Here is a 16,308-nt window from a genome sequence, read left to right as displayed (position 1 = left end):
GCCCCCAGATGCCAGGCAATCCCACATGCCTGGCAGACCTGGCTCTGAGAAAGGATGTCGTCAGTGCCTGGTGAGGAACCGAGGAAGCTGGTGCATGCACCCGGGGTCTGCAGGGAACCTGGGCTCAACTCAGGCCCCAAGCCTCACACCTTCCCGGGGAGCCGAGCTGCAGGCGTTGCTGGGGGTGGTGACAGAGGGACCATAGCAGTGCGTGGTGTTTTGTGAGGAGGCAGGTGTGACTCCAGGGAGACGTTGGCTGGCCCTGCCTTGGCTGACACTTGGCTCGTGAACAGCCAGTGGGAGGAGCCTAGGTGCGGTGGGATGTATGCAACGGCTCTTGAGTGAGTACAGCAGGGGTCTGGGGCATAGAGGTCATCAGGAGACAGGGGGACAGGTAGGTCACCTGCAATGAAGACAAGGCTTGATCCCTGCTCAGTCTAACACAGGAGAGAACTGAGAGAACAAATGAGAATTTCGGGAAAAGCCGTGTACATTGAACAAAAGTTCTGGGCCAGGGAGGGTACGTGTGTGTGGGGGTCTCAGGAACGGCTGCGAGCAGACCACGGGAGGGCAGGGAGGAGCCCATCACTGAAGACCTGGCCCCAGAGCACCCTGGTGGAGGAGACAGCAAGCGGCCTGGTGTCTTGAGAAGAGGAAGGTTGGAGCGAGAGCGAGGCAGCAAGGAACGGCCACCCAGCCTTGCGGGCACAGGGAGGGTTTGGCAGCTTGATTTGAAACAAGCTCTCACGCAGGAGCTCAGTATCATTTACTGCTTAGTTTTATTGCTTGGACATCAAAACACGCACCTGGTTAAATATTAAATGTCTATGGGAGAAGGCTGGGGCACCTCCCCCACCAGGCCCAGGCCCTGCCGCCCCACCACTCCACGCTGCAGCCACAGTCAGCACAACTCAGGATACAGCCACGGGTGACAGCTGAAGATGGTTTTTATTTTCCACTGATCGTATAGTACAATCTCTGTGGTGGGAGAAATGTATGCACAGAACAGTTCAAATAAGATTTCAGATTTTTTAAAAAAGGCATTTATCTTAAAGAATAGTTAACATAAATGAATTTCACAGCTACACTCTATCCATGCCCCCACAGGTCACAGGCCGCTGGTTCCCACCAGGATAATGTCGGGGGTGTCAGGAAGCAGTGAGGGCAGGGACAACTGACCACCGAGAGCCCTGGTGGACTGGCTTGTAGCCAGTGCCCAGCCAAGGTTTCCGGCTCCCCACCTGGAACAGCAAGGTGGCAGGGCCCTGGGGCAGCCAATGCTGCCCCAGAACTGCCAGCTCCAGGCTGGACAGTCATGGAGGAGAAAGGTCTGCAGAGTGGGAGACAGAACCCCCTCCTCTGCTCAGGGAAGGCAGATGGGTGGGGGGCAGCTGTCTGCGCACCCCCATGATGCCCCTGACCCAGCCGCTGGCATGAGGCCAGGACTAGTAAAGCACGTTCAGCAGGGAGGAGGGCGTGGCAGAGAGGGAGAGTCGCAGGAATGCACAGCAGGTCCCGGGAGCGACATTCACACATGGAGACGGCAGCTTGCACCTGTCCTGCGCAGTCTGTGGTCTCGAGCATTAGCTGTTTGGACCGAAGGGTGAAAGAGCAGCTTCCAGAGACTGGAGGGCAGGCCACCAGCGATGTCACAATCTGTCCAGTCCCCCACCACCCTTGGGAGCGAGCAGCGTCTGCACACATTGCTTCCTACAGCGAGCCAGCTCAGTGCCCACCAGCAGGCGCACTCGAGTCCTGTAAAAACCAACGTTAACCAGAAGCACCCGCGCTCCCATGCTGGCGGCGCACGCCTCACTGCGAGCTTCAGGCCCTCCCTGGACTACAGGGACCAGAGCTGCTGCACTACTGCACTGTGTTTCTGCTGCCCGAGCTCGTGTCAGAGGCCTAGTGAAATCGTAGAACAAGGTATGAAATAAATGTTACTCAATTTTAATACAGTCTCTCGTATCATACACATCTGTGTGCGGCAGCGAGACATCCAAGCTCCTTGCCGCAGGGACAGTAGTCGCAGCAGAGGCCCTGCTGGCTCGGCCGCCCCGCGCAGTCCAGGGGTGGAGTGTACGAAGTCGTCCCGGCCGTCACACCCCCAGCTTCCTCTTCTGGTCGAAATAGGCATCAAAACGCGCTTGGGCATATTCCTAGGAGACACAAGGAGCTGTTCTCACCCAGGGCTCCCGCCGTCCCAAACGCTGCCTGGCCCCGCCCAGGCCACCAACAGTGTGGCACTGCTCCACCCTGCTGGCCGTGGGCTGTCCAGGGGCCCCTGCTCCAAAGCTGCCTTGTCACACCGTGGCCGTGGCCAGCCCACGCCTTCATCCTGCAGGCACCCAGCCTGGTCGCCGTGGCCAGGGGCTCTGCCACCCAGGCAGGGCTTTGTCTACACCCCCGCAGCTGCCCGCCCCCGCCTTACTTCCCCAGTTCTCCTGGCAGGGACGGGGGACCTTAGTAAAGGGCTCTCTTCCACAGCGCTCATCAAAGCAGTCTGCATTGTCTTACGGTGTCATTTGACCATGACCCCAAATTTGCTTTAAAAAACCAAATCTCCCCTTTTCTTTTTGCCTCGCAGCCCCTGCGCGTTCCCACACCTCTGCCTAGAGGCAGGAGCCATCCCCATACAGGACCGAGGATGCAAAACTAGTCATTTCCCACCACCTGTCCCAAAGCAAGGGGCTCACTCCAGGCCTCTGTGCTGCCCCCTCCCCCCACCCCGGGACACCCCAGCACACTCACGGAGCAGCAGAGCGCTGAACTAAATGGTACTGTGTCCATGACAAGGACTGTTCCTAAGGCTGCAGTACAAGGCCAGCCTGGACTGGCAGACTGCCTGCAAGGAGGGTGCCTAACCCCGTCAGCACCAGCTGCCACCTCTAAGCTGGGCGCTGGAGGCCAGAACATGGACAGGGAACAGATGGACCATACGCCCCCTGCACACCACCCTCAGTGTCCCTGGGGAAGGTGGCCTGCTGGTCCTGGGAGGGCGGGCGGGCGGCCGGCACAGGCAGACACAGGATCAGCCAGAGGCTTCAACAATATGGCCCTTCTCCCGCAGCACCTGGTCCTCTGGTTCGGGTTCTCGTGGGGAACCGGCAGCCCTGTCTGAGGAACCCTCTCTCACCACTGAGCACTCGCATACCCTGCAGCCTTTTTCCTGGAGAAGAACCGAGAAACCACGCCCCGAACACATACCATGTATCCAAATTCAATGGATGAAATCTTGGCCTGTACGATGGACCAAAGTCCCCAGAAGAAATGGGACGCAAGGGCAAATCTGTAATTATAGAAGCAGGGGACCACGTGAATACCTGGGCGGCACCCACCAGAGGACCAGGGGTCCCTCCTGCTGGACGCCGAGTGTCCGTCCGCCTGGGCAGACTCAGTGAGGCTGTGGCCCATGGCAGGGCACTGTTGTCGATCGCGCCCCGCCTCTGGCAGGTGCAGGCACACCCCACTGCCTGTCCCTGGCACACAGACCTGCAGTCACAGGGCTCACGTGAGGCCATGGTGGCTGAGCCAGCGAAGCCTGGGCTACATAGAGACCCCCCCCCCCCCCCCGCCCCCGTGCCTGTGTGAGGGAGGGTGCAGCACCAACACCCACCACACTCACCAGCCCAGGGAGGAGACACGGACCCCCAGCAGGAGCTGCTGTTCCCCAAGGCAGGGTGCCACCCCCTCCTCCACTCCACAGGGTCAACAAAACAGGCACAGGAGAGGGTGGGCCAGTCACCCTCTATGATGCGCCACACCCATGCCACCGCATTCACCGCATTCCTTGCTTTCATACCTTTGGGCTTCTGGCAACTGAAGAAAAGCTCTAATCCTGGACTCCAGTCTCCTCCTCACTACCACCCCCTCTTCCCGGCAGTCCCCGACCACTGCTGCCCCTTCTGTGTGGACCTCTTCCACCTCCCTCCTAGTCCCTCCAGATGCTGCAGGTACAGCCTGGGCCACATGTGGGGAGTGGTATGGGCATGTCTGAAGGCCACCAAGGGCCCTGACTGGTGCGGCTCAGGTGGCTGGCAGAAGATCCGGTGACCAGTACAATTCCCAGTCAGGGCACGTGCCTGGGAGGCAGATTTGCTCCCGGTCAGGACGCATACAAGAGGCAACCAATGGATGTTTCTCTCCCTCTCTTTCCCGCTCCCTTCCCTGCTCTCTAGACCATGAAGAGGTGCTCCATGAAGTGACGCAGACAGAACAGTGTGGGCCAAAGTTCCTTAAACAGCTATCTGCACCGAAGGGTCTCCTAGGAAACCCCAAAGACGCTCAAAAACGCAGGCCTAGCGCTGTGTGGGGTCTGAAAGTCTCCAAGCCCCGCTTTGGCAGCTGACAAAGGACAGGTAAAAGCAAGACTCAACCAACAGATAAATTTTCCATTATTTTCTAGGAGACTCCTTGTCAGATGGTGCCTGCCAGTCCACGAGCATCAGAGACCAGTGCATGGGCCTGGGTGGCAGCCCGTGCAGCGAGTCTCATGCACGGAGCACAGGGGGCCAGACCCCTCTCGAGCACACTGCCTCCACGTGCAGACTTGCTCTCCCACCTGCCGACACTGGAACGCACTCAGCTGCAGAGATGCGCCAACGTTGTTTGACAGAGCACAGGTCCTAGGGGCGCGGTTATTGAGCGCTTCTAGAATACTCCACAGCCAGGAGGCATCCCACTGCATTCTACGTAGAGCAGGGGTGCCAAACTCATTGTCATGGGGGCCACATTGACAGTTGCCTTGGAAGGGCTGAATGTAATGTTAGGACTGTATAAACATAACTACTCCGTAACAGTGAAGCGAGAGCCCGGCACTGCTGTCAGGCGGAAACCAGGTGCCGGGGCAGATAAAACACCGTGGAGGGCCGGACTCGACCCACGGGCCTTGGGTTTGCCCCTGTGACAAGAGGCCAGCTATCTTTACAAATCAGCGAAGGAGAAGCATTACCTATTGACTTCAACCAGCATTTCTTCTTCCATGATGGCCTTTTCTTCATTACTGAGCTTTTCAGATTCATTTGGGAATGCGGCCAAGTAACTGGAAATAAAATGGAGCTAAGAAAAAAAAGAAGGACCAGTGAGGGTTAGTGAGATGCCCTGAAAAGCCACCATGAAGCACACGCATCTAGGTCAGGTGGAGGGGCCCAGCCGGGGACCTGGAGGCTCCCTCATCTGGAGTGGTCCCCTGGGGATGTCAGTGTTCTAACGGGCTCCGGGCCATATAGTTGACAAAGCAGGTATAGGAAACTAAGGCTACTTCTGGAGAAAGTAATTTAGCTAGAATGGCTTTTTAATTCTAATACATGTTCGTGCTTTGCACCGTGCAATCGTAAAGCAGGCTAAGCCCACCCGCAGCGCAGCCAGGCACCAGGCTCTAGGGCAGGGGCGTCCAATCTTTGGGCATCTCTGCGACACACTGGAAGAAGAGTTGTCTCGGGCCACACAGTAAACTGTGACACTGAAACTGAGTAAACTCAGACACACTGTGACGTGTCATCACACAAAAAATCTCATCATGTTTTAATTTGTAACTTTGTGTCGGGCTGCACTCCCAGCCACCCTGAGCTGTCTGCGGCCCGCAGACCGCAGGCAGGGCACCCCTGGGGCCTCCTGACGCTCCCTTGGAGTGCAGCCCCCTGACCAGGATGCTGTGGTTTTTGACCCGCTCATGCTCATGAGGCGGCAACATCTAATTTTGGTTTGGAGACAAGACAGTTTACCGAGGGCTGTCCCAGGCTCCACATGTTGAGTCCACATGGGAATCAGAAGGCAGGGAGTCCCCGGTTCTTGACTATTTCATACTCCATCAAACAGCAAACCATGATGCTTCTTTTATAAACAAGAGAATGGCTGTCGACCACCCTTCCCTCGGTAGCTGGTTACCTGGCTGGAATGCCCTCCCTCCACCCCACCCCCCCACCCCGCCTCCTTTCCTTGCCTCTGCCGCCTTCCTCCTCTCAGGCTAGCTCTCACACTCCACAACCAGAAAGCACCGCTCAGGTCCAGGTGCTGTTGTAGGCAGGGTTCCGGAGGGCCCACACCCTGAAGGGCCCCTGCATGGGAAGGCACGTACTGGTGCCCGTTAGATTTAGTAGCAGCACTGTCTGGAGCTCACCTTTCTGCACCTAGCAGGTAACCTGATAAAGATCCATACCTTGATGTGATTTTTAAAGCCTCCCAGAAAACAAGGAACAAGAACTCCTCAGTCTCCACACTGTGTGGCAGTGGTGGTCACTGCTGTGAGCCCCAACGTGAAATCTGACTTCTTACTGAAGACCTCCTGCTGGTTTGAGAGTCCTCACATCGAAAGCGGCCTGGCCTTTGTAGAAGTCTAACTTCGCTTCAGCACAGCGGGGAGCTGAGTGTGGCAGACTGCTGCTGTGTCCTCCACCCCCAGGCTTTCTCCCACTTCCCCCCTCGCTTCCTTCCCACAGCATGACCGTGAGGTCCAGACCATCCTGGCCACTTGGGACACACTCAGGTTCCTCAGACGCAGCCTTCAACTACAGCCAGAAGACAGCGACATGGTTCCGGCCACACAACAAGCCTACACTCACACGGTGGCCCCTAGAGTACGGGTCGCCTGCAAAGCCCCTGCTCAGTGAGCTACAGCAGCAGGTGAATGCGTCCCTGTCCTCACCCGGCCTCTGTGAACACTTCCAACCAGGCAGGACATCCCAGGACGGTGGGGGTGGAGCTGCAGCCCGCCATAGGCTCACGGAGGCGGGCTTGGAGCGCACCGCTCCCCCGCCCCGCTTGCTTCCACACTGCTTCCTACTTATCCTCAAACCGGGCTGCAGCAGGGGGCTGAGGAAAGGAAGAGAGGGGTTCTCGGGAGAAAGTCCCCGTCCCTGGAATCCCCTAACTCAGGACAGGAAGGAGGGCCTCAATAGTGCCACAGCTCCTAACTCATGGTGCTGGAGAGCACTTCTCTCCGCACAGCAGGAAACAGACTTGAGTCAGGGACCCGCACAGAGACAGCCAAAAAGCAGAAAGGGGCTACGCATTTTAGAAAAACTAGAAAGAACTGCAACGGAGGCTGCCCTCCTCTATGGCAGACCCAACTCAAAAATCAAGTTTGTGTCTACATTTAATGACGACAACAAACGGGGGAAAAAAAAAACCCCGTCCAAAGCAAAAGGGTTTTGCCTACCCATTCACAGTTTAAGAAGAACATCTTTTAAAAAGCAGATGTAATCACACTAACTGCATAAAACTGACTTGGGTAGTTTCCCGACTAACCAGTGCGCCAGCCCCCGCGCTCACCTGCTGCTTCCTCGTGGGGAACTTCAGGATGTTTGCTCTGAAAAATGGGTACTTTTCGTAGGTGTAATCATACATCCATTCACAGAAATGGTTCCCAATGTCGAATCCCCTGAAAAAGAAGTAACACGTGCAGAGAATGAGGCGACCTGCCCACCACAAGGCCTGTTTACAGAAAGAAAGAGGCTGGGTCATGAGCATCCCTCTCGGCAGCAAGCTGGACGTCCGGAGGTCCCAAGAGGAGACCTGTTTCAGGGACAGGGACAGCCACAGCCAATGGGGCTGTGATCAGAACCACAGCCAAGAGAAGCAACAAAGCGCCACCCGACCTGCCACTCAGCTCTTTTGAGCGCGTTCTTTTGCAATCAGTACTTTTCTGAAAGGAAATTACCTGTGAGCCCAAAGAGAAGTACCCAGTTCCGGATTCTGATCACGCACAGCCCTGCTCCCTCCAACAGAGGCTAAGGATGGGCTTTGCTGCCGCACAGGCCATCGAGGGCACGGGCACAAAAAAAGCGCTGGTTTCCAGAAGAAACTTCAACTTACAACGGTACTGTTACCTATTTCCCCCATGACTGTTTCATAGGTGTACTCAAACAAAACAATATGGAAATAGAAACACTTTCGTATTCTACCTGTAGTTGTAACTGCTGTATTCAAAGTCGATGAGCATCAGTTTCTGGTTTTCGGAATCCGCTCTCCCTTCCAGCAGTAAGATGTTACCTGCAGAAAGGTTTGCGTGATGTGGGGCTTCCTCTGGGCAAGCTCTACACTCGAAGGTGCCAGTCCTGAACAGCACAGCCCGTGAATGATGATGGCAGCCGTCCTGGCTGGCACCTGGGGTGGCACTGTCCCGGGGGCCTGGCCCTCGGTGGAAGGCCCCGAGCCCCCATTTGGTAACAGCAGCCTCAGGGGTGCAGCCCTGGGCTCCCCCTTGGTTTTCTGGGGCAGCACTTCCCTAGCGTTTCATACGGGGACCAAAGGAAACGCCCGTTTGGCACACCAGAGCTCTGGCTACCAACACCCCTATCGGGCCCAAGGTGGGGACGCTGGGAAGCTGGGATCTGGTGTCTTCCCAGTGAGGATGCCAGGGGTGAGCTCAGCCACCACAGGCCTCTGCAGGCTACTCCTAGACCCACTGCTTTGCCCTCACTGGGTTTTCTTCCCAAGAAGCCCATAGGCAGCGTTCCTACAACCATTTTTCCTTTAGGGCTGAATTCTGGGCCAAAAGCAAGCTGGCTGCCACACTGGCCCCTCAGGCCCGCTCCCTAATCTACACAGGGTCCGGCATCTCAGGGCCCACTGGGCTCTTTTCTTGGCCACTCCCCCTCCAGGGATGTGCAGGGGGTGCTGCTTCCAGGCTGTTCAGCACACGCCTCGTGACAAGAAGTGGAGGCAGGTGCACCCAGGAGCAGAACTGAGTAAACACACACCTCGTTCACACCCCCTCTGTCCTCCCCACACATTCGCCATCACTGGCCAGCTGACCTCCCTCACACACAAAACTGGCCGGCGTGTCTACACCCCGCGTGACTAGACCTGCTCAGCCAGGTGCCGCTCGCTGTGGAGGGCGGGGCCCCAGTGGGAGGCGCCTGTCCTTGTGCGGCTCTTGTGGACAGAAAGGCATCCAACAGTGAAGGAGCAGGTACCCCAGGGAGGCTAAGGCCTTTCCCCCAGCTCCCAGGTTGGCGAATAGTCTGACTTTTTCTAAGTATAGTTTTTTACAGACATGGGACAATACCCTACATGTTTTCCTAAAATTTGCCTTTTTCTCTCAGAGTGTCCTGGTCTGTATGAAACACACCCTGCTTCTTTTCCACGGTCATGCAGAGCTTCACGTCCTGCTGTGATTGTGTCGGGCCTCTGCCCCTCTCCATCCCCGGCCACCTCGCACCCACCACAGCCGGAGGCAACCTCCCAGCGTGCGCACGGGCAGCAGCTCTTACCTTCCTGACAGTCGTTGTGACAAAACACGACCGGAGATGGGGTAGACTCCAGCAGGGACCTAGAAGGGAGGGTCCGCTGTGACTCACCAGCCCAGAGACGTCAGTGCAGACGGCCCTGCGTCCCAGCACCCCACGGCCAGCAGCTCGGGGTGCTGTGAGTCACATGCACTGTGACAACTGTCGTACGCGGGGCAGCGGGAGTGCGGGCGGCAGAACCGGTGCTCCAGCTCTGCTCCCAGTCCCCGCCAGGGCGGGGGCAGGGGCGGGGGGGCGGGGCATGCAGCTGCCGCTTGGCCCGCAGTCCCCACTCCGAGGGTGGCTCTGACCACCAACCAGAGCACACCCCTCCGTTCCAATCTAATTTGTCCCCCGGTTGCCTTCGCAGCACGTGTCACAGCTCAACGTTACTGTCTTTGTTCATTGGTCTCTGTCTTCCCCGATGGACCAGAAGCTCCCTGAAGACCCTCTTGGGTCTCTTTCCACCCAGCAGGCCCTCAAAGACTGAGGGTTTCAAGGCGTGCACACTCCTACTTGGGGGAAGCATGCCAGGAGCCCGCACCCTGAAAACTCCATGGTGGTGTCTCCTCAGCGAGCGATGTCAAGCTTCTTCCTGTTTCCCCCAAAGCTTGAACTGTTCCCTCACTGGATGACACTCCCCAGCTGCCACCACGGCAGGATGCTTTGCTTTTGTCTCAGAAGAAACCTATTGCCCTGGTCACTGATCACCCCTGCGGAACTGTACCCCTGCCATGAAACCTTCATGGATGACCGAAAAGTGATGTCACTTGTATAAAACTAACTCCAAGTGACAAAACCCACTGTTTAAACCCATCCTGCAGAACCAGTGTCAATGCCAGACCTGAGGTCATGCTTAGTAAGTGATTACTGGTAATGTTTTAGCGACTAAGAATATTTAAAGTTTTGGACAGATGTACTTTCCAAGTCTGAAAATGGAAGCAAATACTCACCTCAGGTTTCTCAGTTCCAAAGGTAGGTTGTGACTGAGAAGTCTGTGGAGCTGCTTCACTTTGGTTTCCCCAGTAAATTTAATTCTCAGCACTTGATTTAAATATCTTGCAAAAAGGGGACAAAAAAGCATTACTCAATTCGCGGCAGCTTGTCCTTGGGCTCAAGTCACATCTAACCATGCAATCGCAGGGCTCCCGGTCTCCGGGATGGGGACAGAGGGGTGGGCCTGGGGCTCAGGGTGCTCTGGGAAGCAGACCCCTTGCCCGTCTACCTGTTCGGTGGCATCTCTGCACATGAGTCTTCCTTCCGGGTTCAGGAATTGATTTGACATGTGACAAAGAGCCAGTCACGAGGCAGACACCACCAGCTAGCGGCTGCACTCCCGCAGACCCCAGGGGCCCTCCCGCTGGGGGCCGGTCGTGCCCGCCCCGCACCACGGGGACTGCCCACGTAGAAATATGTGACAGCCAAGGGACTGACCACTTACTTTTCCATTGTTCCAAAAAGCCATTTTGGTTCCTTATTGAATGGCATTTTCATTCCATGAAATGTGGCCATTTTCTCGGCTATTTCTGCAGAAATAGCTGGCAAACTTAGTTCTTCAGTGTCTAATCGCCGGCTCTGGAATGAAAAAGGGGGTTAGAGAATGGCATTTATGCAGGTGACCTAGGAAGTGGGGGTTCACACAATCTTTGAGAACAAAAAGCCAGGTTTTGTGGGGCACCTGAGTCTCAGGCCTGAAGGCATGAAATTCCCTCAAGACCGGCCTCTGTGCCTGCAGATGGTGACCCGGCAATGGCCAGGCACTTCTTAGTGAGGGGCTGGCCGCCTTCAAATGTTAACTTCACTTCGAACCCTGTTCATAGAGAGAAAGCCGTTTCACATCTAGTCAGTGCCTCTGCCCTCTGCTCACTCTGCCCAACACAGAAAGTGGATGGGCCCTCCTGTGGCTGACACTCCAGGTCTCCAGCAGCTCATTTGGTGGCCTGGCATCCAGCTCCTTCAACAGCGGGACAGCCCATGCCGACCCACGCAGTTCAGTCGTATCCCACTACTCACAGGGTGTCCCCAGCACCTACCTAGCCTGGCACAGAGAAGGCTCTCAACAAAGAAACAGAGGCGCCCAGCTGGTGGGACTTGGCCCCAGCTTCCTAACGAAGCCTGCAGCCACGCTTGTGTGGCTGTCATTCCACAACTGGTCATGTGGAGCTCAGTCTGTCTTTCCTACACGAACTGCCCCCCTACACAAACCCCAAGACGTTTCTCTGAAAATCCAAAGTGGGACGGCCCAGGGGTTAAGAGTGAATGCTCCAAGCTAGAAACCCCTCCTCAACTTCTGGCTTCCATACTCACTTCAAAGCCATAGAGCTGAGGGCCCATTACTCAGACCCCTGTGCCTCTCTTCTGGTGTCTGTAAACTCCAACACGACAGGAAGTCCCTGACGGGGCTGCTCTGAAAGGAGCTACCACAGACAACGCGGACGAGGCTCTGGGCCGGCACCTAACCAGCGTGTTTCCCCACACGGCAGTGTCCTACAACTGGGGCCAAGGCCCACAGAGAGCACCAGGCTCAGTGTTCCCTTCAACTCTGGGTCCTCCACAAGTGACCATGACACGTGACAGGGACAGGGATTCTAGTAGTAGGACACCAAGGACTAATGAAGGCAACTCTATTCAGCTTGCAGAGCTACTAAAAAATACCAGTAATTTGTTTGGCAACATGGGAAATGTAAAGCTAGCGTGCTTAGAGATGAAGAAATCGCAGGGACCTGAGTTCCGTCCTTAGCGCAGAGGAAGGGACATATGAGACTGCCTCCCATTCCTAGAGGCCACTGCCCTCCTGTGCCCTGACAGGTGGGGTTCATCTTGCCCTATGCCATGGTTGAGTGCCAACCTGGAAATAACACACAGAATCAGGCTTAGCAAGTGAACTCGCCGCTTCTGTGGCCAAAACCAGCTACCTGTTGGCAGTTTCACATCGGTCCCCCTGATACCGTAACAGAACTTCTGCAGAACACACCACTATAAACAACATGCACGCGGGCACGCACTCTGGAATGGGGGCTGCAGCCACGTCGCAGGCCCCGCCCCCACGAGGCAGTCCCAGCACAGAGCCGTGGTCAGCAGCTCCCCACTTGTTTTGAAAAGAGAAGTTTTACTGCACATGTTCGTATGAAGCAAGATTTAACTCGCTCCTACTGGGCTTTATTAAAACAGCATGATACTATGTGCAATCTTCTGCAGTTTTACTTTATCAATCAATACTGTTTTTAAGATGCAACCATGTTGCCACTTGTAAACATATGAAATCTTATATTTGCAAAATTCTTTCAAATATTTCTATGATCTCACTTGATTCTCATACCAGACAGATTTACTACCTTTCCTGGGATAAACACAAATAAAACTACAACCAGGTTCCAAGGCACATGCCAGGGAAGAGACTAAAAGTGAGCTTCGGTAGAGTGAGTAACACCCGCTGGTCCCAGCAGCCCTGGGGTGGCGCTGGCACACTACGCGCTGCTGTGGGCTACGGGCTTAGACAAAGGAAGCCCCCTGCAGCCCCCAGCTGGACGCAGGTAGAGTCCTGCCAAGGAGAGCATCCCCTCACCAGGCATCCTTGTGCCCAGTGCTGCATGCAGACACAAGTGGCTAAGACACCATGTGAGGCAGGGACTGGAAATGAGGCCACAAGTGACCCTAGTGCTCAAGGAGCTTTGCAGGTTTAGAGTGGGCACCCTTCTCCACATCTGCACCCAAAGGAGCTATTGCCCACATCCACACTCACTTTAACAGGTGCTCCTGAGGCCGGGGCCCGCTGGGCGGGGAGGGGTGGGACTCCCACCGTTAGCTGTAAACACAGCCGGGCTACAAGATGTTAGAGCAACATTAACGACGCCTTGGCCAGCAAGCAGTCCGGACTCAGAAACAGTCAGAGCCAGGCCTGGAAATGTGGCGGGAGCGTGGCAGGCACACAGGGACAGGGAGGCGCCCAACAGAGAGGGAGGACAACAGGAAACGGGGTAAAGAACAGCGGTGGCCTCACAGGCAGGGACCAGAAAGGTGGCACGGAGCGGTCAGGGCCAGGTATCGTGCAGCCAGGTCTGTAAGGAGGCCCCGTGGGTGAGAGGAGCACAGCAGAAGGGGGACGTTACAGGGCAGGTAGTTTTGGGGGACAATGTATGTTATGTCTCATATATTTTTGATTTGGATAAACATATCTTTGCAGGAAAGAAAAGGATCTGATGCAAATTCAATAGAAATTTATGTTTTCTTTATTTCAGATGCAGTTTAATATAGGTCACATTTACTATTTCAGCCCTAGCACCTCAGGCTCCTGCAGCCATGAGACAAAGACACCGCCTCCTAGTGGCGGACACACCAACCCGAGTCAGTTGCGAGCACATCTTACCGGGATGAATTGCTCCAGGCGGCCTTGTGGAAAGATGCCGTACAGCTTCGGCCCCAGCGACCTCTCTGCAAGAATGGCGAACATCACGCTCTCCAGAACCATCGCCTCGGCCCCCTGAAACAGGGCGACACAGATGTCAGCGAGGGCCAGCGCCGCCCAGGCATCAGAGTGCTTTCCCACAAGCAGGGTCAGCGAGTCTAAGGAGCTCACGGGACCCCATCAAGCATACCAATACCTGCGCCGTGGGGGTGCCGGAAACAGAAGAGAGAGCGAGACTGAAAGCCTGGTCCTGTGTGGAAGAGTAATGACAGAACCTTCCCTAAGGTGGTGGAGGAGACAGACGCAAGTCCAGAAAGCAGAGCAGCCCAAACAAGATGAACCCAAAGAGGCCCACACCAAGACACATCATACTTAAATTGCAAAAGGTTAAAGACAAAGAGAGAATCTTAAAAACAGCAAGAGAAAAGCAGTTAGCTACTGATAAGGGAGCTCCTGTAACACTGTCAGAAGACTTCTCAACAGAATCTTTGCAAGCCAGAGGGGACTGGCAAGAAATAATTCAAAGTGACGAAATGCAGGGACCTATAACCAAGATGGCTCTACCCAGCAAAGCTATCGTTTGTAACTGAAGGTTGTATAAAGAACTCCCCAGACAAGAAAAAGCTAAAGGAGTTCATCACCACCGAGCCAGTATTATATGAAATGTTAAAGTGTCTTCTTTAGGAAGAAAAAAAAGATAAAAAATATGAATAAAATGGCAATACATACATATCTATCAACAACTGAATCTAAGAAACAAAACAAATGAACAAGCCTCCCTGGCTGGGTAGCTCAAGTGGTTAGAACATAGTGCCAATGTGCCAAGGTGGTGGGTTCAATCCCTAGTCAGGGGACATACGAGACTCAACGAAAGGAAGCACAGGTAAGTGGAACGACAAACTGATGTCCGTCTGTCTCTCAAATCGATACAATAAAGAAGTACAAATTTGGTGGTTACGGAGCACCACGGGGACGTAAGTACCGCACAGGGAACACAGTCGGTATTCTAGTAACGATGTGGGGGCCAGGTGGATGCGAGATGCATCATCATGGTCACTTAGTTACATGTCTGATCGCTGGGGCGCACACCTGAAACCCACATACTACTGTATGTCAACTGTCAATGTAAATCCAAAGCAATTAAAAACGAAAAAAAGACACGCCTATGGGGCGCTCCGAACAGACACCATTCAAAATAAAACAGAGCTCCTGGAGTCACGCTCACATTGTGAAGATGAATTGAGACAAGGGAAGTAAGAGAAAAGAAACACTACTTGCGAAGGACACGGGCTGCCCTGAAGTGAAAAGCAGCTCAGTCACTTGTGCCTTCGGTGGGGTAGGTGGGTTTGCTGGAGATGCCCCCAGTTCCAGTCTGGCCACCGTTTTGTGTGATCCCCACAACTATGGCCTGACCATCACCCTGTGAGGCCCAACCCTGATTTACTCAAGTTCTGCCTGAGTGACAGCTACGAACCAACCACACTGCCCCACCCCCTCAATCCACACACTGCGGTGCCCACCCTGGTGTGATGGAGTCTGGAGGCGGGGCCTTTGGGAGGTGATTGGTTTAGGGGAGGTCCTAAGGGGGAGCCCTAGGGGTCCATGTTCACAAGAGAGCTCTGCTCATTGTCTCCCCCTCCGCCACATGAGGGCCGAGCGAGATGGTGTCTGCAAGGTGGCAAGAGGGCACCCCAACCACCCGCCGCGGGAACCTGAAGAAATGCAGGTCTGTTGTTCATGCCCCCGAGAAGTCTGTCACGGCAGCCTGACACAATGACAACAGGGACACGGCATCGACCTATCACAAGTTGATGGGTTTTAGAGCAGGACTGGACTGACTTCAGACAGGTCTTATTTTTAAACACTTAATGAATGGCGACACATTCCTGACATCTCTATTTAGCTGGAAAAATGTCTTCTTCATTCGCGCACCTGACCTGAAAGCAAACCTGTGTGAGGTGTGGGGGCCACATCTGGCCTCGAGCCCAACACTCCCCAAGAGAGTGTACCAGGGTCTGCAGAGCATCTCTTGACACTCCACTTGAACCCCTGCTCTGCTGCGCACCCCCCGCACTGCCCACCCCCCCACCAGTGCTCTGCGAGGGCGGACCCTGGCAGCCAGACCCAGCAGTCTGCCATCAGAGGCTCTTCGCCCTCTGCACAACCTCCCAGCCAAGACTCCGACCCATTCCCCAGGTGTTTCCGAGGAGCGCAATTAGGATTTCTTCTGTCTCGGGGCCCTGAACTTTGTTGGAATTCAAATTTCTTTCTAATTTTCCTCTGTGTAGAGGGATGAAGCTACAGGATTAAGTCGGCACTGCATAAAACACATACATGTACCCAACGTAAATAGCCCTTAGAGTCTGAGGTTCCAAGTTTTATGAACACCACTTGATTACTTCAGTACGTATTCTTGCACAGCGTGTCCACTCAGCACGCAGGCTCCTGGGAGCCGAGTGCGACTGAACACACGTGGCCCAGAACCCCCAGAACCGAGTAGACCCATCGCCAGGAGTGAAGGTGGTAAAAGATGAGAACGTTCCAGTCTCTGTGGCATTGCTGCAAACAGTGTAAACAAGAAAATCTTTGTTCTTATGTGACACTGCTTGCTGCTCAGTATTTATTCACAGTAGGGAGAAAGGGGGGATGGTGTATGGAGGGAAGAATCTGGAAAGG

The 16,308-nt window shown here is 54.9% G+C and overlaps 1 protein-coding gene across 3 annotated transcripts in view; it reads right to left on the bottom strand.

Moving 5' to 3' along the window:
* Positions 1-929: 929 nt before the first annotated feature.
* CHKA (choline kinase alpha) overlaps positions 930-16,308 on the bottom strand; it is a 37,324-nt gene continuing 21,945 nt past the window's right edge. For all 3 annotated transcript variants that reach the window (XM_053923691.1, XM_053923689.1, XM_053923690.1), the window contains 9 exons: positions 13,594-13,707; positions 10,669-10,802; positions 10,181-10,285; positions 9,213-9,271; positions 7,902-7,989; positions 7,270-7,378; positions 4,952-5,058; positions 3,208-3,289; positions 930-2,159 (listed from right to left, as the gene is read on the bottom strand). In XM_053923691.1, coding sequence (XP_053779666.1) covers positions 2,100-2,159; positions 3,208-3,289; positions 4,952-5,058; positions 7,270-7,378; positions 7,902-7,989; positions 9,213-9,271; positions 10,181-10,285; positions 10,669-10,802; positions 13,594-13,707 — 858 coding nt within the window. In that variant the 3' untranslated portion in view covers positions 930-2,099. The remainder of the gene's footprint in view (positions 2,160-3,207; positions 3,290-4,951; positions 5,059-7,269; positions 7,379-7,901; positions 7,990-9,212; positions 9,272-10,180; positions 10,286-10,668; positions 10,803-13,593; positions 13,708-16,308) is intronic.

Source organism: Desmodus rotundus, chromosome 5, assembly GCF_022682495.2.
Source record: "Desmodus rotundus isolate HL8 chromosome 5, HLdesRot8A.1, whole genome shotgun sequence".
NCBI lineage: Eukaryota > Metazoa > Chordata > Mammalia > Chiroptera > Phyllostomidae > Desmodus > Desmodus rotundus.
This window is presented reverse-complemented; position numbering and strand designations above follow the sequence as displayed.